Source organism: Thunnus thynnus, chromosome 9, assembly GCF_963924715.1.
Source record: "Thunnus thynnus chromosome 9, fThuThy2.1, whole genome shotgun sequence".
Classification (NCBI taxonomy): domain Eukaryota; kingdom Metazoa; phylum Chordata; class Actinopteri; order Scombriformes; family Scombridae; genus Thunnus; species Thunnus thynnus.
The window spans coordinates 20151355-20178950 of record NC_089525.1 but is presented as its reverse complement, the minus strand read 5'-3'; the positions used below and the strand labels follow the sequence as shown (position 1 = coordinate 20178950).

Here is a 27596-nt window from a genome sequence, read left to right as displayed (position 1 = left end):
CTTTTTATTTGTTAAAGTGTACTTTTGTATGTTATATGGGTTATGCATATATATTAGATGATAATCTAATTTTAAATTAATATAAACCACCTCCTCTAGCCCACTTTCTTAGGTCTAGGTTCAGAGTAGAAAGTGCCTTTTTTCTAGTTTTTGACGTTTAATTCAGAGTTATTGGTCTTGTAGCAACTATACTAGCAACTTATTATCTGCTATTTGTTATTACTTTAATGGATCAGTAATTCATATTTTATGTGTTGTGATAATTTTCAGGATATTTCTAAGAGTTTGTTCTGTCCAGTGGTGGAAGAAGTATTCAGACCCTTTACCTAAGTAAAAGTGCCAATACAGCAATGTAAAAATACTTAATACAAGTAAAAGTCCTGCAGAAAAATCCAAGTATGAGGAGCTAAATGTAGTTAAAATATTGCAGTAAAAGTAGTGATTTGGTCCCTCTGATTGATATATTATCATTAGATAATCAATACTGAAGCATCAGTGTTAGAGCAGCATGTTACTGTTGTAGCTGCTGGAGGAGGAGCTAGTTTCAACTACTTTATATGCAGTTAGCTAGTTTAGTCCAGTGGTTCCCAACCTAGGGGTTGTGTCCCTCCAAAGGGTCACCAGATAAATCTGAGGGGTCGTGAGATGATTAAGGTGAGAGGAAAGAAGAAAAAAAAAACAAAGTTCTCATATACAAATCTGTTTTCAGTTTTTGAACTTTTTCTCTAATCTTTGATTTTTATTTAAATATTGGATCATTTGAACATTTATTGAAATGAAACTATGTGAGAAGTTTAGAGGGAAAAATCACTGTGTTAACAACTCATAAACATCTGAAATGTGACCCCGACTACACACTACTTTTTATAAGAATTCAAAAGCCAAAAAGGTTGGAAACCACTGGTTTCATCTTTAACAATGTGTTGTATTTTTAAAGCTTGTTATATTATCCATGGTGTCAAATCTCCAGCTGAAGAGCTGTAAAATAAATGTAGTGAAATAGAAAGTAAGATATTTCCCTCTGAAATGTAGTGAAGTGGAGGTATAAAGTAGCATAAAATTGAAATACTCAAGTAAAGTGCCTCTAAATTGTACTTAAGTACAGTACTTGAGTAAATGTACTTTGATCCAGTAGCACCGACTAAAGTCAGACAGAACCAGAGATGGAAAGTAACGATCTGCTGACACTTGCTTTGTGTCGAATCAGTCAGCTGATTCAATCATGTCCTCCTCCATACTGTGGGAAAATGAGTGACAACCAAAGGACATTAACAGATGGGATGACCTTTACCCACCATAGCAGAGGCCCTAAAGTCCTCAGCTGCTTCAAGCTGACATTTGACACGACCGTGAGCCAACTCTTGATCATAAAACTCATTTTTAACAACATACCAGTGCCTCCTCAGTTGTGTTGAGATGTGATTCAGTCAGAATATCTCAACAGGACATTAAAGAAGTTAGTAAAACTATGAGCTTGTGGGACAGATAACTTGCTGTGACTTACTTGAGTGATGAGGGAGATCACCAAATCTGAATCAGAGGACATCAGTCAACCCCGCCCACTCCTAACCGCAGCCCACCAATCAAACGCGAGAGTCGAAGTTCGCGTTTTTTCTCGCGCTCAGTCTCCTTAAATCCCCTCACTTCTAGATTGGACTCGGCCATTTCACCTAAACCGGCAAACCCCACCGACCGAGTGACCGGACGGCGACTGATAACACCAGAAGATGAGTGAACAAGCTATTTCATTCGCCAAGGACTTCTTGGCTGGTGGTATTGCCGCTGCCATCTCCAAAACAGCTGTTGCCCCCATCGAGAGAGTCAAGCTTCTTCTGCAGGTGAGAGGCACTTTAAAATGTTATTTCTTGCTTTGCACGCACTTGGCATCTAATGAGAACTGCAAGTAATGTCTCTGCAACACTAACAGGAAACGTGTTTGTTGATTTGTAGCGTTTCCCTGCTGGTGTAGTCACTCCTAAGGGATGGAGGGATAAATAAACAAGAGTTCAGTTAGTTTAGGAGATGCTTTGGTAGAGGAAATGACGCATAGATGCTGCATTAAGTAGAATCAGTATTCTTATATGGGCCTGTTGTAAATCAGAGCAGCTGTGTTAGTCTGCTGCAGGGACAGATGAGGAATGAGCTTATTTCAGCTGTATCAGACCTGTTACGTAATACAAGCTGCAGCCTTCCCAAGCAAAAATACAGTGACTTAAAGGGACAGACATAGCCATCCATTGTGTTTCTGAATATCAAAAGTGCTTATCTTCCATGACAGCTCTTAGTTTGGCATGAAAACTTAACAAACAAGGTCACAGCAAGGTTTGCACCATGGCTTTCCACTGCTGCATTGGGCCTGGGCTCAGCAGCAACAGCAGCAGCGGCGGCAGCAGCAGCAGGGGGGGGAGGAGGAGGAGGGGGGAAGGGGTGTGAATAGTTGAATGGATGCCGACAGAGTTGAACTGTGGCACATGGATGCAAATGTGCCTGTCAGACACAGGCATGAGATTCATGGGAATGGGAATTTGCGTCCTTAACAATTACACAAGTCAAAAGGTTAACAGGTGAAAGGTAAAGGTTCGTTTACACTGCAGTTGTGTCAAAGTGCTTTTACTGCCCAGCCTTCATTTTACGGTTTCTAATTCACTGCGATAATTCTGCTTTAATTACAGGTGCAACATGCCAGCAAGCAGATTTCAGCTGACAAGCAGTACAAGGGCATTGTCGATTGTGTCGTCCGTATCCCCAAAGAGCAGGGTTTCCTCTCGTTCTGGAGAGGCAATCTAGCCAACGTCATCCGATACTTCCCCACTCAGGCCCTCAACTTTGCTTTCAAGGACAAATACAAGAAGGTTTTCCTCGATGGCGTGGACAAGCATAAGCAGTTCTGGAGATACTTCGCAGGGAACTTGGCCTCTGGTGGTGCCGCTGGAGCCACGTCGCTCTGTTTCGTCTACCCCCTCGACTTCGCCAGAACACGTCTGGCCGCTGATGTGGGCAAAGCCGGAGCAGAGCGTGAGTTCAAAGGCCTGGGAGACTGCTTGGTGAAGATCTCAAAGTCTGATGGCATCAAGGGTCTGTACCAGGGCTTCAGTGTGTCAGTGCAGGGCATTATCATCTACAGAGCTGCTTACTTTGGCGTCTATGACACAGCAAAGGGTGAGTTTTCATTATCTGGTGAGCTGCTTACCTCTCTTTTCTCAGTGGACTTCCTTGCCTTGAGACTTTCACTCAACTTCTGATTGATGCTTCTTTTCTAGGCATGCTTCCAGACCCCAAGAACACACACATTATTGTCAGCTGGATGATTGCTCAGTCTGTGACTGCAGTCGCTGGTCTTGTGTCCTACCCCTTCGACACTGTCCGTCGTCGTATGATGATGCAGTCTGGACGCAAAGGAGGTAATGAATACAAAATATCACTGTCTGGTTGTGCTAAAGCGTTGCTAGAATGGCGGTGTGATTTCTCTGTTGTTGTGTTTTACCTCTAGCGGACATCATGTACAGCGGCACCATTGACTGCTGGAGGAAGATCGCCCGTGATGAGGGCGGCAAGGCTTTCTTCAAGGGAGCGTGGTCTAATGTGCTGAGAGGCATGGGTGGCGCTTTTGTGCTTGTCTTGTATGACGAGCTTAAGAAAGTCCTCTAAGTAGTTTTTATGTCCACTGTTCATGTTGTGAAGTTTAACTGTAACATATCTTGTACATTTGGATGGACTGAAATGCTGCGATTATATATTTATAGGGACCAACTAGTATTTTCTACTAGTTGTACCGGCGGAATCTGTTCTGCACTCTTCTCTTGGCCCATACTTTTTCTTTTTGTTTTGCCCCTCACCAGAATGTCATTCCCTGAACACAGGAACCTTGCCAGTAAAAGAGAAATAAAGGCAACCTACTGAATGAATCTCCTGCCTGGTTTTGAAATATAATGCCATGTTTGAAGGGTACTGTTGCAGACGGAGTGTGACTGAGCGTCTTGGCAGCCTCATGTCCTCGGTCATGATGCTTTGGGAAGCTGTTTGGCACCCTCATGTGTGAAATGTAAGCTTAGAGCTGCACAGGTCTCCCAAGTTGTAGTTGGGGATGATCCAAAATCAGCTGAGAAAGTTGACCTGCTGACAATATTTCATCCAAGACACTTGCAGAAAAGTGATACACAGGCCTGTTTGCACGCGAGTCCACCAGTTTATTTGACATATATTAATAGTTTAGCAGAACATTTGCACATATTACTTGCTGCAGAGAAAGGGCCAGGATTACCTCTAGTGAGGTAGATTATTCCAACCTTCTAAATATACTTTTATCTCCTGCCAAGCCTCTTCTGACTCCAAATGGTGTGACTGATGACTTTAACCTTGAGCTGTTTGACCATTCACCAGCCAGTATGACACCTGTTTCAGATATTCACTATCACAGTTAAGTGATCTCTATATCTGTCAATTAAAATGTAAAAACATATTTTCATGTTCTCACAATTTATCACAGAAAAGAAGCAAAAGACAGGTTGATGTAGACCAGATCTTAGTTGGGTGTTCGTGTGTTGTTGAAGGAGTGCCACAACTTGACTTCCTCCTGATAAATTATTTTTCCAGCTGCAAAGAATCACATGATGGTAGCAGGACAGGACATAGTGTCCTTGGCCTTAAGGCACGTTGTGTATCAGCCATTCTGTAATAGCTAATTGTAATCTTTATTAAAATCTTGTGCTGCCTTTTCAGATATGGGACAGTTGTGGCAAGTAGGGCTGCAACCATCGATTATTTTCATTATCTATTAGTCTGCTGATTGTTTCCTCAATTAATTGATTAATTAATAGTGAAACCTGACAGTTACAATTTCCTAGAGTCACAGGCAATGTTCCCAGAGGTCTTGTTTTTGTCCGACCAACAGTCCAAAACCCAAAGATATTCACTTAACAATCATGTGTGGCAAAGAAAAACATGAAATCATCACATCTGAGAAGTTGAAAAGTGCAAACTTTTGGCATTTTTGCTTTAAAAAATTACTAAAATTATTAACTTATTGTTGCAGCTCTAGTGGAAAGTATGTTTACAGCGTCAGAAACTCTCCACACTAAGCATCTTATGTAATTGACATCTGACGTGATGACTATTTGGACTCTGACACATTTGATATCACAGCACTACACTGTCAATTTTTATGATAAACTGCTTGCTGACTATGAGGTTACAGGTCCACTTGGCAGCTTTAATCATCCTTCCACCATTTTATTGGCCAGTTAAAGAGCTGCATAATCTTCCCATATCAGAGTTCAATAAATGAAGAGACTGTGTTTCAATTAAGAGGCGCCTGTTTGACATGTAGTCTGAAGTTCTTATTAGTGATGATGTAAAAGTCTGTAACCCTGCAAGCTAATTACAATATAGTCAGGTTCTCTGTCAGCTGCAGACCTTGAACATCACAAAAATCCTCCATGAGTTGTTCACCAATCACCACAGCTGTAATTACTCTTATTGAAACTGTGACTACATAATTGAGTCTATGAGAATAAGTTACACTGAGGTCTTCACATTAGTCCAACTTTGAACCATTATTTTCTCTCGCAGTTTATCAAAAGTTTAATTCTGTCACTAAAAATCTTTCTGTCATAATTTTTCCAGTATGGGTAATGTCTTCATTCACTTCCAACAAAAACAAACCAATTAATCAGTGGCAGTACAAATGAATGTGTTGCTCACTGTAGTTAGTTTGAACCACTTAGTTTAATATCAGTAAAATGCCTGAAAAACAAATGAAATACAGATAAAGTGCATGTCTGCAAACAGAGAGATTATTGTGTGAACTTTAAAAGCACACAGCATGGTAAGTAGGATGTAGCTTTCAGACACAATCGCTGTGTCTTGGACGCTCATCCCCAGACTGTTCTCAAGTGGAGGTCTCATTTTAGCAACACTATCAGATTACATGATTTACTCAGCTGGGCGTCGTCTAATCATCCTTTTAGCATTCAGAGTGTTGGACGTGACCCCTGACCCAGAGAAATCAGTTTTAATACTGTTTTGACCGGTTCATCCACAAACGCCCATCTCAGCAGGTAGCACAGTTAATCCTCCATTCAGCGAGCCTCTCCATAGCTGCCCCATTACAACTTTAACAGGGATTAGCGAATCAGAAGCAACAGGGATCACAGCCATTTACGCTGTCTGTCTGTGTGGCTTTAGATACGCCATGCCTCCTTGAGGTCACATGGGTACCAAGACAAGTGCAGTCTACACATTCGCGTTGTCACAGACGTCACCAGCAGGCTGCAGTGATTGTAGCTGTGTGCCTGAATTCATTAATGTTTCTCAGTATTAAGAGATATTAACTCATTGAATTTATAAGTGAGTTTGCATTTCCCCATGGAAACCTACAGATAACTGCAGAGCCAAACAAAAAGACACTGATTGAAACTGTTATTTTCAAATCAACATGGTAAAAATATTAAAAGAAAAAAAAATGTAAAAACCTCTAAGCAGCAATAAATTTTCCACTTTTGCAAGTGAAAACACCTGCTGTTCCATCGTTGTGTTTGAGGTTAAGGATCCGTGGCCTGCTCTTAAAAAAGGGAATGAAGGCGGTATGCATATCCACACCGAGGTCCATAGATCACTGAAGCGCTCCTTCACACTGGCTCACTAAAAGCCTTCTGTCAGGCTGGCTGTTGTGTAATTTCAGCTGTTAGACTAAATTACGTCATGGTTCAGCTGGGTCATGACCTCAGTGTTTTCACTCATGGAGGAAAACCACACAGTTAGATATCTATGTTGCTCCAGTTAAATGGTGATATTATTTTTAACATCTGTCTTTTTTTAATAGTATCCATTCTGTTAAATATGGAAGTTTTTGTGTCACTGTCTGCCCTGTAATTATTAAGCAATGTCTAGAGTTTATTTATTAGATGTGAATATTATCTCCTTGTGTTCTGACTGACACTAACACACATCTGGACCAAACTCTAGACTGTCTTCATGTCCATTGTAAGACATCAAGGTCTGTTTGGCCCTCTGTTCTCATATTTATTTAGTTGAAAAACAGTGTTGGCGCCATCGTGTGGTCTTAATTGGCAACTGCCAACCTTAAATTAATGTAAGTATAGTTAATATAGTAAATATAATAAATGTATATATCAAATGACGGTACTGATAACATTTAGAGCTAATGCAGATTATATTAGTACAAAAGAGCTCCAGCGACTAGTAAACCATTTCTACTTTCACATACTGCTGAATTATTTTTCATCACCATAAACATCATCATAAGAGCTTTCATCATTTAGAGGATAGATAGAAGGTTTCTGTGTCGAAATGAATTATTTATCTACTCATTTTAATTACATCTCTTGTGGATATGTGTAATTATGGATGTGGTTGAGAGATTAAATTTGTAAATAAAATGTTACACGTCAATCTAAGTAAATAGCCTCAGGCCTGCATGAGCTAAGCAAGTAGCCTACACACTTTTAAATATTTTAGAAACATTATCTCTGACATAAAAATACACAAATACCCGAATTAAATCTAGATTGCATAAAAGATGCTTAATTTGCAATGATAGATAGATAGATAGATAGATAGATAGATAGATAGATAGATAGATAGACTGGTGAGTGGGTGGATGGATGGATGGATGGATGGTAGGTAGATGGATCCTTGTTGTCAGGTAAACCTGTAACCTGTAGATGGCATCCTGTCATAATCAACAACAGGCACGCGGGCAGTGCCTGCAGCCAATCACAGCTCTAGTTCATTAAAGTTCGCCTTTTTTCCGCCGTTTGAGTTCATGTGTTCAGGAAGCAGCAATTTCTTGACAGTGCAGAAGATGAGGCAGAACAAACCAGCTCCGGCTATGTGCAACACACCTCGGTCCAAAGCGAGAGATACGAGCAGAAAGAGCGTGATTTAAGGAAAGAAGATGTATCTATGGCGCCTCTCCATCGCCATAAGCCTCGGCTTGCTGTGGTATTTTTCAGATTGTGGTCGGACAGTGACACAGTACTTTTTATGCTTCTTCTTTTGTTTGTCGACTCCGCTGTTATTCGGGAACAGTGGGCGAGAGACCAGCACTCAAACTGATGAAGAGACGGAAGAAAGCCCTCTCCAGGTAATAAATACATGTTGCATTGTTGCATCGCACAGTGTCATTTCTTACCGGAAAGAGTTGCTGTTAGTTGCATGATTCAAACTGAGTCATCTTTCAATGAGGTCATAATACACTGACACACTGCGGGTTATATGATGCCACTTTAAACACACCTTACATACTACATACTACCTTATATAAGTTATCAACTGAGACGTTTTTAAAAAATAGGAATGGAGTAGTGATGTCTTTAAAATCCTTATCAAAGTGTCAGTCAGTCATCTAACTTGTTTGCCGTGCTTATGCTCAAGTTCCACAAATACTTGAGCTGTTAGAGAAGTCACGTGTTAAAAATATTATCAGCTACGGATGTCATAGCCCGAGGTGCTATCTTTTTTTTTGGTGGTGGGGGTGGTTGGGGGTTAGCGCTGCATTTTAGGCCTGAAAAACACATCCCACAGCCCAGTGAAACCTAGAGCAGTGGTTCTCAAACCCCTAAACTGACACAAGTTAGACCACTGACCCCCATTTGATAAGACTTTGTCCCAGGGTCCATCTGATAAGACTTTTGTTTTTAGATGTTTTATTACAGAAAGTGTATGAAACCCATGACCAAAACAGTGTGACATTCTTTTATTGTTACTTATGGATGTAGACTAATGAATTATAGTGAAAATGTGGGTCCCACCACAAGAACCACTGACCCAGAGTTCACCACTAATTGATGCTACAGTTTTTGTTTTGTCCTAAGTCATATCAATGCCTGGTAGTTGACTATTAGAGTGCATTTACAGGCATACAAGTATCCCGGTTTTGAGTCTTATCCTGGTTTTGATCATATTCTGGATAAGGTGTTTACATGACTCTAACAGTATCCAGGTTTCTGACGATCTGTGTCCAGTTGTGTCTTGATTCCTCAACGTCTCAGCTGCTCATTTCTCTACCAACGAAGAATGTTCAGAAACTTGGATCAGGTGTTTACCTGCGACAGTATCCTGGTTTCTATTGGAGTACTCCAGTTAGCATATCCAAGTTTCTGAAACCAGGATGAGGATATATAATTTACATGCGCAACACATATGCAGGATACTCCAAAAACCAGGATACCTGTGCGCATGTAAACACACTCATAGTTCTCTAATTTTCAGGGAACTATTTCAGTGGAGTATCATGACTCGACTGATGAAGGTAACAGGCAGGCTGAACCACTGGAGTCACAGTATCCACATGTAAAGAGATCTCTACAGCAAGGTGAGGCGTGTTTAACAAAGAATAAAATGTGTTTTAAAGCAGTGTTAACAAATTTGTATTTGCAGGTTAGAAATGCTTTGCATGAAGTGAATGATAAAAAAAAAAAGAGTCAAAATTCTGCTCTTGACCCCTTCACGGTGTTTTGTCAGCAAAGTTTAGCCGTGTTTTGACTTGACACAGTTGAAAAGGAGAGAGTTTTGCATAGACACAGCTGCAGCTGGAGATCATATTACAGTTAGTGAGGAGGGGCTTTAAGGGCAGAAATGAGGAAAACACTCCCTGTCAATAGTTGGGTCATATGTGGCCGTGATGTTTCAAACAGGAAATAAGATATCTGCTTTTCATGCCTCATTATCAGCCATATTTGCTTCTGTTTTTTTTTTTTTTGTGCAGTGTCAATGAAATTGGTTTTGTACAATAAGATATCAGCTCTGAATGATAAATAAGTGGTTTTTTAAACACTGTTCTTGATGCTATCATCTGGTTTCCATTTAAATTGCTCAAGGTTCCTGCAGACCTTGAAAACTATTTAAAACTTGTGGAATTGAGAAAGTAGGGCCTTGGATTTTATTCAGTTCTAGATATAGCACTCATATTCAAATGTATGAACTGTTAAGACCTTTATTAATCTCATCAAAAACAAGTATATCTCAAGGAAAATGGATATTTGTATTGATCTTAGTAATGAATAGTTTCCACAGGATTTCTGGACATGATGAGATCAGAAGCTAGTTTTCACCAAACTAACTTGAAAGTCCTTGAGTTGGATGTTGAGGAGGTGTACGTGGGAGCTCGGTGTTCATGTGAATTGCCTTTGTGCTGCGGCTGCTCTCCACAGTGTTCGAGTGTGCCTACGCTCAGCTGATTCTGCCTTGGTACCGCGTCCCTGAGCCATGTGAGCTCCAGCCTCTGCACCAGGTGCTCAGCAAGCAGATCGACTTCGTAATCGACCGACTCATCGAACGAGCCAAAGACTTTGATGTTTGCCAGGCGGTCGTGGGCTCCATTCGCATTCTGACCCAGCACTTGCATCATGCAAGGCACTCTGACGGGTGAGAGTTTACACCTGCCTCCTGTTTGAAATGACTCACAGTTTATACTGCTGCTGCTTCAGTTACTCTTTGCTCTCAGGAATGTGTCTGAACTCTATAAACATCTGACATATGAATAATTTACCATACTTTTATTGGATCATACCTGCAGTCACATCCTAACGTGTTTCTTTTTGGTAAATGATGTTTCAAGGTGAAGTGCATCTAATTCAGACTGAAGATTTAGATCAAGCGATTAACAGATCTGTGGTGATAAAAAAATCTTTGATCCAGTTTAGTACTTATTAATCGCTGGATTTGCTTCTTCTTCCTTTGCTTCCTTTGCTGTGTCTTCTGTCTCAGAGAGGTCTTGTTCAGCTCCAGAGCAGAGGAGATGGCAGTCCTCAGGGAGTTTTCTGATGCCCTGGTACGTAACCTTTTTCCCGATTCTCTCCGGGGCCAAGAAGTCAACCGCTGTGCCTTAAATGAGATCGTTGCCTTAAAGGGTGAGGAAGCATTTAATTTTCTCTCTGCAGGAAATCTGTTTTACATAAGGACTAAGTCTCCCATGACTTCTTTTATAAGTGCGAACTGTGTGTAATCCTTTTATTTTCAGTAGCATTGTAGAGCTTAGGACATGAATTTTGGGTTACATTAAAGGAATGATCCTTCCACAGTGATTTGCCAATTCCCTTTTAAGGGGTTTTTTTTTAGTAACAGATAACATGTTTCATATCTTGGGGGTCTTGCCGTGCAGTAGGTTTTGCAATTATGCATATTGCTCAGTTAGAATAAATGATTTTTATGGCTTTAGTTAAAGAGTTATCTGCAAGTCAAGGCTGTTTCTCATCTTGTTGGCTCAAAACAGCTCATTTCTGACAAGTGTTTTCTTCATATATAACATGTTAAAGGAAAATCACTTATTTCCAATATGGTCCCAAGAAAACAGGCCTAAAACTAAACAATGAAATCCAAAATCACATCATCACAAATTAGATAAAAAGTCATAAACGTCATAAACATCAGTTAAACATCAAAACCACATAAGAACAATTTCACAAGTTGTTATATTATTTATGTGGTCATCTGGTTGTGTGCCAGACTGTTTCTTGGCTGGGATCTTTAGAGGTGCTGGACAGGGCCAGACCAGCTATTTCCCTCTGCTTCCAGGCTTTATGCTCAGCTAAATTAACCGGATACTGTTAGCTCTCAGTAACAAAGCAAATTAAAGTGTTTCCCTAAAAGACTGGAAACAGGGGAAGCACTTAGCCTGCCTCTGTCTAAAGATAACAAATCCATTAGCAGCTCCTCTGAAACTCACTAATTAAGGCATTACATCTTGTTTGTTTAATCCAAACACAAATCAAAGAATCCAATGTCAAATTGTGAGATGATTTATTTATGATTACAGACATTAAAAATCCAAGGGATGTTAAAGGGAAATCACTTATTTCCAACACGGTCCCTAGAAAACAGACCTAAAACTAAACAATAACATCCTGAAATCCAAAATTACATCACCACAAATTAGATAAAAAGAATAAACGTCACAAACATCAACTAAACTTTAAAACCACATAAATACAACAAGAACAATTTCACAAGTTTTTATATTATTCATGTGTTTATCTGGTTGTGTGCCAGACTATTTCTGGCCTGGGAGCTTTAGAGGTGCTGTTTCCCCCTGCGTCCAGGCTTTATGTGCAGCTAAATTAACCAGATAACAAAGCAAATAAATGTGTTTCCCAAAATGTTAACTATTCCTTTTTACATTTTTAAACTGTGGAGCCAGTACTACTAACTGTGCAGCTGTATTAAGAGGATTTAAATGGAATCCACTGATAGTGTTGAATGTGAATATTTAGCCTCAGGATTTCAGTGTGTTTATAGTCACAACAAACAGAGAATTAGCATATTGGCTGTTTTCTTCAGGGCTGGGGCTGTTGGTGACATGGCTGTCCGACCCCGACAACCTGAACCAGCTGGTGGTGAGCCAGCTTGACAGCGTGACCCCCAAAGGCTCTGTAGAGGGGCTGTGTGGATCAAACATGGAACGTGCCTCTCTGGCTTCACAGGAGGGAGAGGGCAGTGAAGTGTGAGTGGCTGTCATCTTCTGCACCCCGCTGGCTTCACCTAGTCATAGTGAGCCTCAAAGCGATGACTGTATCAGCCACCTTCTGTGTTTGAAATTGGAACTGACCTGGTTTTGTTTGGTGGCTGTTTTTCTTTTTTTGTTTTTTTCTTTTTTTTGTTTTTTTTGGATTTGTAGGAGCTTGGAGGGAGCAGGAATTTCAACCAGCAGCAGGATCGAGGGCAAAAGGAAAAGTGAGGTTTTTGTTTGTTTGTTTGTTTTTCTTCCTTTTTTTGAATTAAGTTGTTTAAATACAAGGTTTATGTAATTCAAAGTTCTGTGACACTTCAAGCTGTAAGAATAGTAGTTGTGATTTTACCCTGCTTTTCAGTTAAGATTGAAAAATCGCTTTAGATGAAGATAACGGAGACTTTAGAGAAGCAGATGGAGTAGTTATTGTGTGTTCAGAGAATAGATGCCTGTGTTTGCATAACGTCTTGCACAACAGTTTGATGATTAGCAATGTGTTGTCAACTATGTGACATTACTGTTTTACCAGCCTGCATTTCAGTGCATAATTAGTCCTCTGTTTCTTTTGTTTGTTGGTCTAGACAACTAATTACATAAATGGCAAACTGAATACCAAACGATTTCTTTGCTGTCTTCAAGCAACTAGCTTCTATTTGTATTGCAAACAATTCAGTGTTAATGACGACTGAATGAGAATTGATTATGGCATGATAATGAACCATCTGATATAATAAATATGCATATCTTCTGTAATGATCGCATCGTAAATTCTGAAAAAAAAAACCCACCTTTATTTGTCATAATCTGTAAGAATGATCGAACGAATCAGGCCATCACATGCATCATAGCATTGAAAGTTTGTTTACTAATCCTTGCTTTCTGTGCCTGCATGCTTAATATCCGGGAAGTTTTACTCAGTCATTCCCCATTATAGTGATGCTCAAAGGTTATGCAGATTTCCAGTCCAACTGCCAGTTAAGTCGAGATCAAGGTGGAATTTATGGTTATTCTCTCCATATAAACTATTTAGGCACTAAGGAAAAAAATGTGTACAAAAAACAGTAAAATAAGAACACTGATGACAGGACATAAGCTGTGAAATTATCTCACTTTTTAATATGTGACTGTACTTTTCAGGCAACAAGATAAAAGTAGGATGGTCAAAATTTGTGGACAAGATGAAGACCAAGAAAGCCAAGAAGAAGAAGATGAAAAGTATGGAGCAGGAGCTGGTGATGAGGATCATGTCCCTCCAGGCCGACGTGTCCGAGGACGATGTCAGTAGCAGAGAGAGTTCTGTTCACAGCCAGCAGGACTCTGACGTGGTGAGGATCCTGCAGAGGATGCAATATATTAAACTGAAGATGACAGTTTGTGAAGCATGACAGATTCATTGTTTCTTTTTGGCCAAACACTCATTAGGAGGAGAGGGATCTGGAGAGCTACTTGACAAGGGTCCAAGAGGACATGATAGAATTCAAGCTGTCGTATGAGATGTGGTGCGTTGGCTGCTGGGTCGTTAGCATCCCTCAAGTGAGTTATAAATATCTGACAGAGTGGAATGTCCTCGAGGCTTGTTATGTGCATCTGTATAAACTTGTTCTTGGACGGTATGTTAATATTTGAGCTCGGACTTTGAAGCAGGAGTTGTCTGTGTTGTAGGTCGACTGGGAAAATGAGGAGCTGGTGTTCACTGTTCACCTGGAGGAAAAAGACAGCCCTGAAAACCTGCAGTGGGACATCAGAAAGACCTACATGGATGTCATATTTTTCCGCAACAGATGGCAGGTAAGGGACAGCCAGAAAGCTTCTTTTGCTTGTGTTAAATGTGTTAAATCTTCCTGCTTTTAACTAATCAAATCTCTGCAATAAAGTCTGCTTATGGTAAGTTAAATCCAATCTGGTCCAGATGTTTTCTTCTGTATTCTCCTTAGCAACATGACAGAAAGTAAAAATGTCAAAATCTGAAATTCTCAGGAGTTGGAGTGTGGACAACAGGGCTAAAATATGAAATACTACACAGTAAAACAATGAGGCTGTACTTTTCATGACCTAAAGGAAGTGACCTATTATCTGGAAATACCTTTCATACTGTAGATGTTCATCACATTTTCTACATTTTTTTCTGATGTATCAGCTTCTTGCAGAAATGTCAACATAATTGCATACATGGACATGTTTAATTATATGTATTTCATGTAGCCACATGTTCAGGTGAAAATGGTCTGGAGTAAAGAATGTAGCTAAAAATACTTTTCTTTGACCTGTTGTGTACTGAGGATGAACCAGAGGGAAGCTTTGTTGTGAAAACAAACCACAACCTTTGTTTCACAAGCCTGGAATGTAACTTATGTGTACCAAAAAATGTAAATGCATTCAAATGGAACACTGTTTTGTTTTGTTTTTGTTTTGTTTTTTTACTTTTGCTGAATGTCCAAAACAATTTTGTATACCAAGTACTGTTAAAACGTGAAACTCTCTTGTCATAAAATCTTTCAGGACTCGACCAACCTGCCCACAATCTTGGTGCTGGAGGAGTCAGAGATTGATGATGAGGTCGTAGAAGAAGTAAGAGTATCAGTGGAGCACTTTCTGCAGGTGAACGACGCAAGAAAAAACACTGATGTGTTGACAGATACGGTTGAAAAGCGTCATGACTCAAGATTTTGTTGTTTTCTTTTCAGGAATTAATATCTGATAATCTGATGGGCCGCGCTCAACCGGTTTTTCAGTTCCTCTGCCCACTTGAGAAACTGCTGAATGAAGATGAACATTATGGAGGCGTGTGGGGCCTTCTGAGCGGCTTGGCTTACTTCCTGACTCCAGGACAAGAGGAAGACGAGGTAAAGCTTCTCGTAACTGCTGTTCTTCAAGTTGATATCTTAAAGGATAAGGTTAAAACCAGCGACAAACCAACAACAAACTGATCCAAGTAACAAGCCAAAGCCTCATTTAGCTTATTCCTCTGTGCCATAGACCTCCATTGTTGAGAGAGAGAGAGAGCAGGTGTGTGACAGTGGCTGCCAGACCAGAGCAGAGAGTATGATGTTAGCAGTATAATGTTAGCTGTGAACGTCAGTGCAATGTGTGTACAGTTGAGGCTATTTGTCAGTGAATAAATGCTCCTAAAGTATATTTAGAGATGTTTCTAGTGGAGCGGTATGTCCGCCCGCTCAGCCCCTGTTTTCCATGGATCTGACACCTTGCATCTGTGTTCTCCACATGCCTGCTCACCAAAACTATGTTCTGCGCTCCATAAGAGTAGTTAATGTTATGGAAATGATTTGGATTGTGATATTAAAGATAAGATAATAAAGTTAAATGGAACATGATGCTGTGATATTGTCGCACCAAGCACAGACTTTTAAAAGGGAGCCAGTGCTTGAATAGAGGAGACGCTGCTATTTTTGTATTGTGTTTAAATATTTTAAATAAAATGTTCACACTGTTTTGTAAATGTTTATTCATGTAACTAACTGTATTGCTTTCATAAAGCCATATTGATTTTTCAAAGCTCTGTCAGATTGAAGATTTTGAATAATCAGCTTGAGCGTGGCTCAGCATCTGACAGAGCTTTGAATAATCCAAATGGCTTTATGAAAGCAATACGGTTAGTTATGTCATTAAACATATACAAAAAAGTGTGAACATTTTATTTAAAATATTTTACGTTCAAAAAACAGCCTTAACTCCTCTATTCAGCGGAGTCTTGTGATTGATTCGCTCACTACTGGCAGAAATGATAGCCAAAACTACAACAATGAGACCAAAGTTTTAATAAACTTAAATTATTATTTAATTAAAAGCAAAGATATTTGGGCACCACAACAGCTATTGAATAAAGAAACATAAGAAACAAAATCCAGCATTAGATGTGTATTCTAGCCATCTAGAAAACCACTTTCAAAGAAAGTGTAGTGTAGATCTAAGACCATTAGCCCCTAATTAGTCAAGCTCCAAAAAACCTGGATCCTATACTTCCCATAATACATCTTAATTACATCTTACAGTCCCTCCCTGCCTAGTAAACACCAAAGTCTTTGGTCTCTTTACCTTCTGTATGTAACACAGTCTTTCTGCTCTACTTTCTGATCTAAAGTCTCCAGCTGTAACTGAGATAACCCTGATTACATCACTATGACATCAGCAGGGTTATTCAGAACCACATAAGACGTTATACATCTGTTTCACAGGCTGCATAATACTACTCATAATGTGTAAACTGAACATTGTGTAAAATTAGTGGAGTGCCCCTTTAAAAACCAATATATTTGTTTGTTGTTGGTCCGCTATGCTGCGCCATAGAGGTCAGTACCTCAGGCTCAGCTGTCACAACTTCATTGTTTCCTTTTTCTTTACAGAACTTGAGCCCTGAGACAGTAGCCCTGAAAGAAATGATAGCGCCATCCCCACGACCAGAATCTCTACCTCACCCACGAGAATACCACAGTGCCAGTGATGTTCCTGGTGTGACAGTCCCAAATATTGTTGTCTCCCGTTGGAAGTCTCATTTAGAACTGCCTGAGGAAGCAGACGCAGAAACCGAAAAGGCTGTAAGCTCAGACTCTTCAAGTGAAAGCTGTTCTCAAGACAAAACAGAAGACTCTGATAATCCCTTCACCTCTCACATTAAAATGATCATCAGAGGACTGACCCGATCCAGGTCACAAGAGTCTCTGGTCTTGACAAAACATGCCAGCGATGAAGACCTTCCTCTTTCCGACTGCACGCCACACTGCAGCCAACATGAAGACTTGCATGTGGACGGTGCAGAAGGCCCGTCGTGGCGTCATTTCAGTGCAAGGTCAAATAAAAAGGAGAAAACAGGTTTCAGGATGTCAGGTGGATCTAATAAATCTAAAGGGAAGGACCACGGAACTGTTCCAAAAGGGGAGGACGCCCACTGTCAGAAAAGCCAAGTGAACCGGGAACATGTGAACCGGGAACATCTGGAGGCGACCAAAGCCATATTTGATCTGCTGAAAGAAATATCTGGTTGGTTCAGTGTTTAAAGTCAGCTTGTGTTCACTGCATTTAGAGCTTACCAGCGTTGTTATACTTGGCTGCCAACATTTTTTTAAAGCATACTGTAGCTTTTTAGATTAATCATTGCATTTTTCATAATTTCTGAACGGCCAGTTGTTTTCACCTCTTTTCAGTACCATCCACAAAACTCCACCTCTAGAGACCTCAACATGGAAAGTAATTCTCTGCAGTGAGCATTTGGTTGTCTTTGTTAATCATCAGCGGGTGTTTTTAGGTGAAAGCATTGCTGTTTTGATAAGGTCTTTTGGTCATGCATTTGTGGGCTTTTGACAATAATCAAACAATGGACGGTTCCATTACATAAATTTTTAATCATACAGGTTGTAGGATATTTAGACTGTTGGGTCAAAGTGACTGGATGTCATGTTTGGTTTGCAAATGTTTCACCATTTATCCAAGACGCTTCATCAGGAACATAAACTTTGAACTTTTCAAGCAAACTCCAAACCTATGATAGTTAATTTTTATATCATACTAAAAAAACTGATACCAGTGGCTCGGTGAAGGAAGGAAAATGCAGAAAAAGTGCTGCTCTGTAGCTCTGCAGAGCTTTGTAGCCTCTTCTAGTTTTAGTTTTGGTTTTGATTGCACATTCACTGTTTGAATCTCAGCTGCTTTCAACCTGAAAGCCCCGAGAACACCATCATAAGTTCTAATGCCTAACATTTTTTAAAAAACATGTGGTTGCTGTATCGCTCAGATTGTTTTGATGTATTTCTCCCCTCTAGTGGCAAATAGTTAATAATGCACCTTTAGTTATAAATGTATAATTTGTGACAAAAAAGCTAAAACGTGCAAAAACAAAATGGTCCTTTTTAGAAGTACTTGAAGACAAAACTAATACTCTTCTTGTCTTTACAGGAAACTCCATTCTTATAAACATTTTTGATACCATTTTGAAACCTTTCATGTCGGTCTTGAAAAAGTAAGTTTGGTGCCACAATACACACATGCATATATACATACATACATACACACACATATATACCTATGTGTACACACATACATTTGTTGGATCCTGGTCTATGAATGACCTCTGATTGTGAGCTGTATTTCTCGCCAGGAAAGTGAACACTTTCTTAAACAAGATCAACCCAACAGAAGCGCAGATGGCTGCGTACATCGATGCTCTGCGTGAGAAACAGTGGCCGGAGTTACCAGCAGCAGCAGCACCTCCTCAACCTCCTGCACCTCCTCGCACAGACGAGGAGAAAAACGAGACCAGGGAACGAGCGCACCACCTCATCAGTGCCAGATGTAGGCGACACCTCCCTGAGCTTTAATAGGAAGTATTATTGATGATGGTGCATCTAAAACATATTTTTATGTTTTCTCCATAGATTCAAATTTTCTGGTCCTCAAGAAGACAGATGTGGAGACTGTTTTTAATCTTTTCCAGAACAGTGAAGAAAACAAAACGCTGGTATATGTGAGTATCTCAACCTTTGTTTATTGTATCCAAATTGCATGTTTTATTCAATATTATGCCCAAGTCTTGTTCTGACTATGTTGCTGACTTTTAATTTTTTGACAGATGCTACTGTCATTCCTGTTTCGGGAATTTTTTCCTAATGAGCATTCCCTACATGTGAGCGCCACTGCCCTACAGAAAGTGACCAACTCCACCCCTTGATCTGTGAATTCCTAATAGTGTTTTTCGTGGTACTCTTTTGATATTTTAGAACATGAAATTATTTATCAAACGTCTTTAAATGCCTTTAAATATTGTCTGTCGACCATTACTGTCAAACACCTCTTTTTATGTTGTTTTTACCTCAAACTTCTCAAACATGCTGTGAATCTTTCCTCTGGTTTTTATTTTGTATAGTTAAACTGCATTTGTACGTGTTCACTCGTCAGTGTGATAAATTGTGACATATTTGTGTGTGTGTGAAATCAGAAACAAATTTTCTGGGAGCCGACTTTTGATACCTTTTTATTGTTAAACAGAAAGGAGAGAGTAAACAATATTTTCTATTACAGTTTCACCCTTCACATTTTCATCTGAATGAATAAGAATTTCCTAAAATATTTTGTGTCACTTTGAGCACTTGTATAGGGTGAGTTTGCATTCTGGTTGATTTTACACATAAATCGAAACATGGACACACTGCCAACCTCTGTCAAAGGAAACTTGAAATAATGTAAATATTTTGAATGTATTCCAATTAAAATATTTTAATAAAATATGTTTCAGTTGTATTTTTGGCTTTGTGTATTTAGGTTGCATTTAGATGCTGTGAAACACTTTGCATAAACGTCGAGATGTGACTTGGTTGCTGATGTCAGCAGCTTATTTGCTCTGAAGCAATATTTGAGGAAAAGATTTCAGATGAGTTGAACAAGTTAATCCACTCAGAGAAATCCTGTAAGTGAAGAGTGAGATGTATTAAAATGATTATTATTTTTAAAAAAAGGCTAAAATGTCTTGGTAATATGCTGTCACATCACATTTTTCACATCAGATTGCATATCTGCATCAAATATGACTCATACAGCTTCAAACTTTCTTTTGGTCTGTCGAAAACTGGTTCAGATTAAAGACTGAGCAATTTGTCCTGCTGTGCAGCTCAGCTGGAAAAAAAACAATCAACCATAACCAACAACTGTGGCAGTTCCTCTATAACCCTTAATGGAAATGCTCGTGCTATTTCATTATGGAAGTGTAACAGAATTAATTAGAGGATTATTCTGGTCCAGGTCACAGGAGGGAGATTATCAGGCAGTGCAACAACATTAATTCATTTTTTATTCACTTCAGTACCTGGAGCCAACATCACACTAAATAAAACACTTTAATTTCTAGAAGGGAAACAGTGGATTATGATCCAGCCTGCAGTGATGACTTGTTAACATGAATTCAAATTTACAAACTCATGATGAAAATATTTGCAGCACGTACAGGTGGGAATTGAGTCTTTGGATGCGTTCAGCATTTGATAAGTAATTTTAGTTGTCCAAATGTAGCTCAAACCCACCGACATTTCTCAAAACAATCTCACCACAAGGTCTATTTAGTAGCTGTTCTGGTGCTCACATCACACGGTCTTCATCAGCAGAAGCTCAAATTTCCCTCCTCTGTGAACACCTCTCTGGTTCATGTTGGCCTATAAGGAATTCAGCAGATATTATATTCAACTCCACCTGCTGATGAAGCTCATGTGATGTGATCGAAAGCTATAGAACAACAACAAAACTGACCTTTTTTCATCTGTTGTTTCCGAGGTGAAGAGTGACCTTTGAACCTCAGCTTTTAGGCCAACATGATTGCGAGATCCATAAAGCGTTCCTTAGAGAAGAGGGAAATTGAGCATCTCTTGCTGAGGATCATGTGATGTGATCAAAAGCTCCAGAACAGCTCCTGAATGGACCATGTGGTGAGATTGTTTTCTCAACTACAGAATATTATTTTAAATTATAGTGGATGACCCAAAGTGTCCAAAGATACAAAATTTGGGAGAAATGTATTGAAAAAGATGCACCAGGCATTTAAAATATGTCAGTGTTGAGGGAGTGGTGAAGCCATTAAGTACACAGTCTTAATATTTCATTAAATAAGATGATATAAAATATGTGTGAATATGTCTTACTGTCCTTAAAGTGCTCAGAGGAACTGAACATTTTGGGGGAAAAGGTAGAAAACAGACAGAATGGAAATTTCCATTTACTCAAAAACTCACCAAGCACTTTATTTGGAACATCTGTGCAATTTAATGTAATCCAAAATAACAGCTCTGCCATAAATTCTACTTTATGTTTATTAATGAGGTCATAGTGGGTGGTGTTGTACTGGATTGTATTATATTGAAAAGTGTTCCTAATATTTGTCAACACCATTAACATACATGAGGGTGGAAAAACATTAGGAGCACTTAATGCGCTCCAGTACACCACCATCACCCACTAGGAAGTCAATAGGCCTAATTAACATAAAGTAGAATTATCATCTTTCTGACAATGTCGACAAAAACTGAAAATGTATAAGCTCCCTAAAAGTAGAATTTATGTCAGAGCTGTTGTATTGGATCACGTCAGATTGCACAGGTGTTCCTAATAAAGTGCTCAGTGAGTGCACATTTCCATGGCAACTCCACCTACTGATGAAGATGGTGTTATTTGAATGAAAGCTCCAGAGCATCTACTGAATGGACCTTGTGGTGAGATTATTTTGTCAACTACTGTATGTAAAAGGCTACACTGTAGGAATGAAGGTAGTAGAATTAAGAACAAAACCAACAGTTGAAGAGGTTAAATGAAAGATTAAAATGTTAAATTAAAGGTGAAACTCGTTGTGTAATTAAAGGACAGGTTCAAGTCCTTCTTAAAACAACAGTCAGGTGCCCAAATGACACATTGACACATGTTTTTCTTGCTATATTCATTCCTCCTGTTCATACAGACCATTAGAAGATCCCCTTATAATGCACTTACAATATAAGTGATGAAGGACAAAATCCACAGTCCTCCCTCCGTGCAAAAATATATTTAAGTTTACCTGAAGGAAAACCTCTTTCAGCAGACAGACTTGAAAAATTGTGAACATATCCTCTAAGTCAATGGTTCCCAATTGGGGGTCCGGACCCCCACAAGGGGTCGATGGATTAATCCAAGAGGTCACGATATGATAGGACAGAACAAGAGAACAGAAAAAAACATATTTTTGACACAAAAATTAGCTTTTCCCCCCCAGGACTTCCTCGAATGTTTGCTTTATTTGATGCAATTTATTGTATTTTATCTCCTTGAGCCTCTAACGGTTATTAAAAATTAAACAAAACAAGTCCTCTTTCATTACAATACAACGTGTGACTTTGCTTTATTTTATGGGCTCACAAGCCAAAAACGCTGGGAGCCACATAAGTGTCCCGAGCAAGACGAGCTCTCAGTTTTGTTTGCAGGTCCTGCAGGACTTCCTCCTCCAGACCAGCAGGTGGCAGCTTGTAGATTATCAGCAGCAAACAGTAATCCAACATGTCTGCCCCCTGAAGGATGCTGCTAGCGGCGTGAAGGTGCAGGACACTAGACAGGTATGATCAAACTCTGGTTCGTGTCTTTTCTTCTGAGTTGAACACGATGTTGTTTAAATGAGTGTGACAGTTTCCCGCCGTGTGTTTGGCTGCTCGGAGTGTTTATGGCGCTCATGTGACTGTAGCTTCCTCTGATGTTCAATGTGACTGCTGTGTGTTGAGCTGCTGTTCGTCACGTTTAACGTTTATTAGGCAAGGTTTTAAAGTTCACCTTCAATAAAAAAAACACGTTTTTCTGCTTGTTCCTACAGTTGGATGTTTGAGTTTCACTGAGCAGAAAGATGTTTGTGCAGTTTGACACTTAAAGGCTGTTTTCACATTAATCTGCTCAAAATAGAGATTTGCTCTGCTCATTTTTTTGAGTTTATTTGTCAGGTGCAATTAAAAAAACAAACAAAAACACAGTAACAGTTACAATAACATGATACAGATGTGTTGCATATAGGATTTCTAGCCAAGGCTAATTTGTGACCCCTGTCCCTGGTTTGGCTTTTCTACTTAAAAATGGTCACAATATGTCGTCATCACCAAAAGTACATTAGTTAAACTGAGCTCATAATAAATAGTGATATTCTCAAACATGTGACATGATTATACAAACATTACAACGTTTACATCACTGAAAATCCCATTTTAATGAGCAGGCCTACAAGCATGTTATGTCACAACTAGTTTTGGAGCCGATTCTGGTTTAATATTCAACTTTCACACAAGTGTGATGTGGAAACTTGAAGCCTGCAGTGCACAAACAACGATAATTAAACTTTACAGGGAAGTAGGACACATCTTGTGTCCAGCTGTTAAACTTTTGAGATAAAAAAATATATATTTGCATATTCATAAATAAATAAATGAATGAATTTTAATGAGGGAGAAGGAGGAGATGACATTTTAAGGATTTAAACAAGATAATTGAACTTTTTTGTGGAAAAACAATATCAGGCACAAATTATTATTCAAAGTGGAGTGTTTCATATACATCTTAAATGTGTCTGGAGGGGATCTTTAAAAATGTAGATACACATTGTTCAGGCTTGTTCTTCATCTTGTAGTTTTAACGTGATATCTGAGGAAAGGCTCTTCATCTGTAGTTTAACAAATTAATCAGGTTCATTTTTATTTTTATTAACTATACTGTCAGTGATGTAGGAAGTATTCAGATCCTTTACTTAGTAAAAATACCAACACAGCAATGTAAAAATACTCCATTACAAGTAAAGGTCCTGCATTCAAAATCAAGTATTGTCAGCAAAATATACTTAAAGTATCAAAAGTAAAATTACTCATTATGCAAAATGGCCCAATTTAGAGTGTTATATTTGTCATACATGTGTGTTTAGTACATTATTTCAATATTAAAACTGATTCATTGACACATCAATGAATCAGTTTTATGTATAATATATTGATCTGAAGTAACCAGTAACTGTAACTGTCAAATAAATCTAGTGGGGTAGAAAATACAATATTTCCCTCTGAAATGTAGTAGAGTATGAATATAAAGTAGCACAAAATGGAAATACTCATATAAAGTATAAGTACCTCAAAATTGTACTGAATTGTACTTCAGTGAATGTACTTTGCTACTTTCCACCACTGATTATTGATTAATTTGTTAATTATTTTCTTGATTAATCAATGAGTTGTTTGATTTATAAAATACCACATAATGGTGAAAAATGCAGATCACTGTGTCCCAAAGCCCAAGATGGCGTCCTCAAGTCTCTTGTTTTGTCCAACAGTATAAAACCCAAAAAATATTCTGTTTACTTGAAAAATGATTAACCGATTAGTGTGTGAAAAGTTATTTGGACAAGACCAAAACCCCACTGTTTCAGTGGTTCATGACGTTTTTTGCTTGTGACAACTGAAATGAACCCTCAAGTAGCGCTATGGAGCAGATTATTTATGCGTAGGTCACTGTTTTGTCGCACGCGGTTGAGGCGATACACAGTCCTGTCAATGCTTTCACATTATTCCACTGATCTACAGGTGACTGTGATGCACCGAGAAATGCAGCAATGTATCAGCAAAGGCAGAGACGAAGACCGCAAGCTAGTAAACATGGATTGAAACAATTTGAAATACTTAAAAAAATCAGCTTTGCAACTGTTCTATGAGGAATGAAAAGCATTGCAGTGAAAAAACACTTTTGTTAGACCTCAAGGATGTTTTTGTGAATCACACTCGGTATAAACAAAACCTTTTTGTCTACAAGAAAACTCCACAGAGCACCTTTTTAACACAAAGTAATTTATACCATAAGACTATTCATCACACAGTGCTCAGTATGTCTGTGAGTTGGCAGCAGTTCAATGAAAGGGAGATGTATTCACTCAAAGACTCAAAGTTTCATTGCAAGATTTTTTTTTAATTGTATTTCACAAGAACAGAGCAGAGATTAGAGGGAAAAAAAATGTAGCTGAATTTAGTTTTATTCTTTATTCCTATGATTAATCCTGTAGTAATTTTATGAACCCTTGTCAGATCCGGGGTCTTCGTTCCCAGGTCGGGAACTACTGGTTTATATGGTGACGTATGTTGTCGGGCTCATGTTGCCTCTAAGTTCCCATCAAGAACCATGAACACAACCCACTACGGCAGCTTCATTATATTTGTATTGATATATTGATCTATCCAATAACTCCTGTAGTGGATTACTACCTGACTCCAGCGTTTCTGTAGTTTGATGAACCACATCTGTATTCAGGTTTATGCACCTTTTAAAGCACCATTTAAACTAAAATAAGTTTTTGAGCTGAATTTTGACACAGGGCCCTTTTACATTACACAATAAGGGACATATAAATGGTGCAAATGCATAAACAAATGTGAAAGTCATCAAATTACCAAAAAGCAACTGGCACACAGTGAAACTGGAGCTTTTGGGGCCCCTGGAGGTCTGTGGCAAATGCTCACTCTGCATATGCCAGTGTAGTTTAAATTTTGATAGAGCATAAATTACAAAAACAAACCAGCACATAATGTTTTTTTTTTTCCTTTTTTTTTTTTTTAAAGCCGAGCCATTTCACTGACTCTGCATATCTTTTGCTGGATAATCAGATTCTAACTTTAGCTTCAGCCAGACTCAGTGATCCAGTGATCCAGCTGCAGCCCCACAGGAGCAAACGGCTCCACAGTTCAGAGCACTGACTGTGTCACTCTCCGGCTGCAGTCACACTTGGCTTCCAGTATCTGAGCTGTAATTCTGAAGAGAGAATTTTATAATGTCAGAGCCTCGCGTATCCACGTGTCGACTGTGATGCTTCCCCTGAGGATTTAATCATCTAAATCTCCGTCTGCATTGCTGTTCTTCCTCTCGGTCTCCTCACATTGATTATGTGCACGCTGTGGATGAATATTATCCTCACTGTAGAGAAGCCTGATGGTGGTATGAGTCAGATCACCTCCACATCATCTTTTGAAATTGTGTTTCTGCTTCTTTTGTACATCTACACCATAGAAATAACACATCCTGCTGTGAATCAGACAATAAAAGTTATAGTTGAGCCTCAACTTTAGCCTGTTTTTTGACACTCCAGTCAGTGGTTCGAGTTTGATGTGAATTGTGCTCTTATACTAGAAAAAAAAACTGACAGCTGTGTATCCACAGCATATAAAACAAGCTGCCTGCCTGCAAAATATATCACAAGATGATCTGAGCTGAATGCTGTTTTTACTTTTTTGGAAAAAATATTTCTCCTGCACCCAACCAAGCTGCTGATCCTTCATTGCTGGTGCTTGTTGCTTTTTTAGATTTATTCCGAGTGCAGGCAGTTTGTAACTTATTCTGTCGTGCCATTCAAACATGATGAGGAGGAGGAAATGTAATTCAGGGGAGCCAGTAAAGAAAACGGCCTCCCTGGGATTTGATCACAGGCAGTCGGAGATAATGCATGCAGTGAGTTTGGAGTGGTAGTCATCATTATTCAGCTACAAGGTCCTGGTTTGAACCCGAGCTGCGGTGATGGGCACGTACGTGCTGCTGCAGTCGTCAACTTTTCACACAGCAGCGTTAAAACAGTGCAGAGGACAGCCGCTGCCTTCATTAACTGTTTTATTTTTGCATGGTGGCTGCTTAACAGCTAGAAGACAAGTGAGCACCAGCATAACCAGACCATTAAAAACAGCAACAGATCAAAAGAACATGAAACTGTGTGGACACATATGTTACATCAGGCACCAATAATGACAGATAGCAGTTAGTTTAATGTTCTGTATGTGAAAATTGAAATTACACTTTGTATAATGATGTTCTGGGCTGGAAAACAAGCTGAGAGCAGAAAACTTTTATCCTGCAGTTTTGATGAATGTTTTGGCAACTTATTAAATGAGCTGAAACCATTAGTTTATTTATCCATTAGTCAATCAACAGAAAATTAATCTGCAACTATTTTGATAATCAATTAAGCGTTTAAGTAATTTTTCAAGCAAAAATAAACATTTGGTGGTTTCAGCTTGTCAGATATTATGATTGATTATAGGAAACTTAATATCTTTGGGTTTTGGACTGATGGTCAAAGAAAACAAACAATTTGAAGACGTCGTCTTGGTTTTGGGACGTTGTGACATGTTTCACTATTTTCTAACTTTTTATACACTAAACAATAAAACAAAAAATGGATAAACTGATTAATTAATAATGAAAATAATGGTTGCAGCTCTAAGTTTGTAGCATTGAGATTAATTGGGTCTAAGCCCAGAAAACTGCCTCAGATCAATATAAAACAAAAGTATGTGGACACGGGTGCCCACTTACTAATGACCATATAGTTGTATGTTTTAATAAGCACTAGAGCCCAGTTGGTAAATCAGCTGGGCCAGTATATCTGTATTGGAACTGCAGAAACTGCACAGAATCGCCAAAGATGTTTGACATTGTTTAGGCACAGCGTCACCATTATATGATTTGTCCACCAGAGAAAACTGACAGGTTGATTTTTCAGCAGCAAAATGTCCCACTCTGTACATATCAAAAATGTTTCTTAATATCCAGTATCACCTGTGGAGCTGCAACTAACAATTATAATTTAATTATCGATCGATTAATCAATTAA

At 39.0% G+C, this 27596-nt stretch overlaps 3 protein-coding genes across 3 annotated transcripts in view; all 3 read left to right on the top strand.

Moving 5' to 3' along the window:
• Positions 1 to 1651: 1651 nt before the first annotated feature.
• Positions 1652 to 3905, top strand: slc25a5 (solute carrier family 25 member 5). Its single transcript, XM_067599559.1, has 4 exons — positions 1652 to 1838; positions 2673 to 3159; positions 3261 to 3401; positions 3491 to 3905. Exons 1-4 carry the CDS (start codon positions 1728 to 1730, stop codon positions 3646 to 3648), a joined length of 897 nt encoding a protein of 298 aa, XP_067455660.1. The 5' UTR covers positions 1652 to 1727; the 3' UTR covers positions 3649 to 3905.
• A 3849-nt stretch (positions 3906 to 7754) lies between these two features.
• Positions 7755 to 19701, top strand: si:rp71-46j2.7 (uncharacterized). The gene is made up of 16 exons (XM_067599558.1): positions 7755 to 8104; positions 9232 to 9334; positions 10173 to 10386; positions 10729 to 10871; positions 12298 to 12460; positions 12635 to 12690; positions 13604 to 13791; positions 13889 to 13999; positions 14129 to 14254; positions 14966 to 15064; positions 15151 to 15309; positions 16828 to 17461; positions 18374 to 18437; positions 18576 to 18769; positions 18853 to 18941; positions 19047 to 19701. The coding sequence occupies exons 1-16, from the start codon at positions 7916 to 7918 to the stop codon at positions 19143 to 19145; spliced, it is 2631 nt and encodes an 876-aa protein (XP_067455659.1). The 5' UTR covers positions 7755 to 7915; the 3' UTR covers positions 19146 to 19701.
• A 2719-nt stretch (positions 19702 to 22420) lies between these two features.
• mrpl11 (mitochondrial ribosomal protein L11) overlaps positions 22421 to 27596 on the top strand; it is a 45270-nt gene continuing 40094 nt past the window's right edge. The window contains exon 1 of the mRNA XM_067599557.1: positions 22421 to 22539. The gene's annotated coding sequence lies outside the window, so the exon portion shown is untranslated. The remainder of the gene's footprint in view (positions 22540 to 27596) is intronic.

Coding starts and splice junctions, on each gene's coding strand:
- slc25a5 (XM_067599559.1), top strand. CDS start 1,728: ATGAGTGAACAAGCTATTTCATTCGCCAAGGACTTCTTGGCTGGTGGT. Junction 1,839..2,672: donor GAGTCAAGCTTCTTCTGCAG/GTGAGAGGCACT, acceptor CTTTAATTACAG/GTGCAACATGCCAGCAAGCA. Junction 3,160..3,260: donor CGTCTATGACACAGCAAAGG/GTGAGTTTTCAT, acceptor CTTCTTTTCTAG/GCATGCTTCCAGACCCCAAG.
- si:rp71-46j2.7 (XM_067599558.1), top strand. CDS start 7,916: ATGTATCTATGGCGCCTCTCCATCGCCATAAGCCTCGGCTTGCTGTGG. Junction 8,105..9,231: donor CGGAAGAAAGCCCTCTCCAG/GTAATAAATACA, acceptor TCTAATTTTCAG/GGAACTATTTCAGTGGAGTA. Junction 10,872..12,297: donor TGAGATCGTTGCCTTAAAGG/GTGAGGAAGCAT, acceptor TGTTTTCTTCAG/GGCTGGGGCTGTTGGTGACA.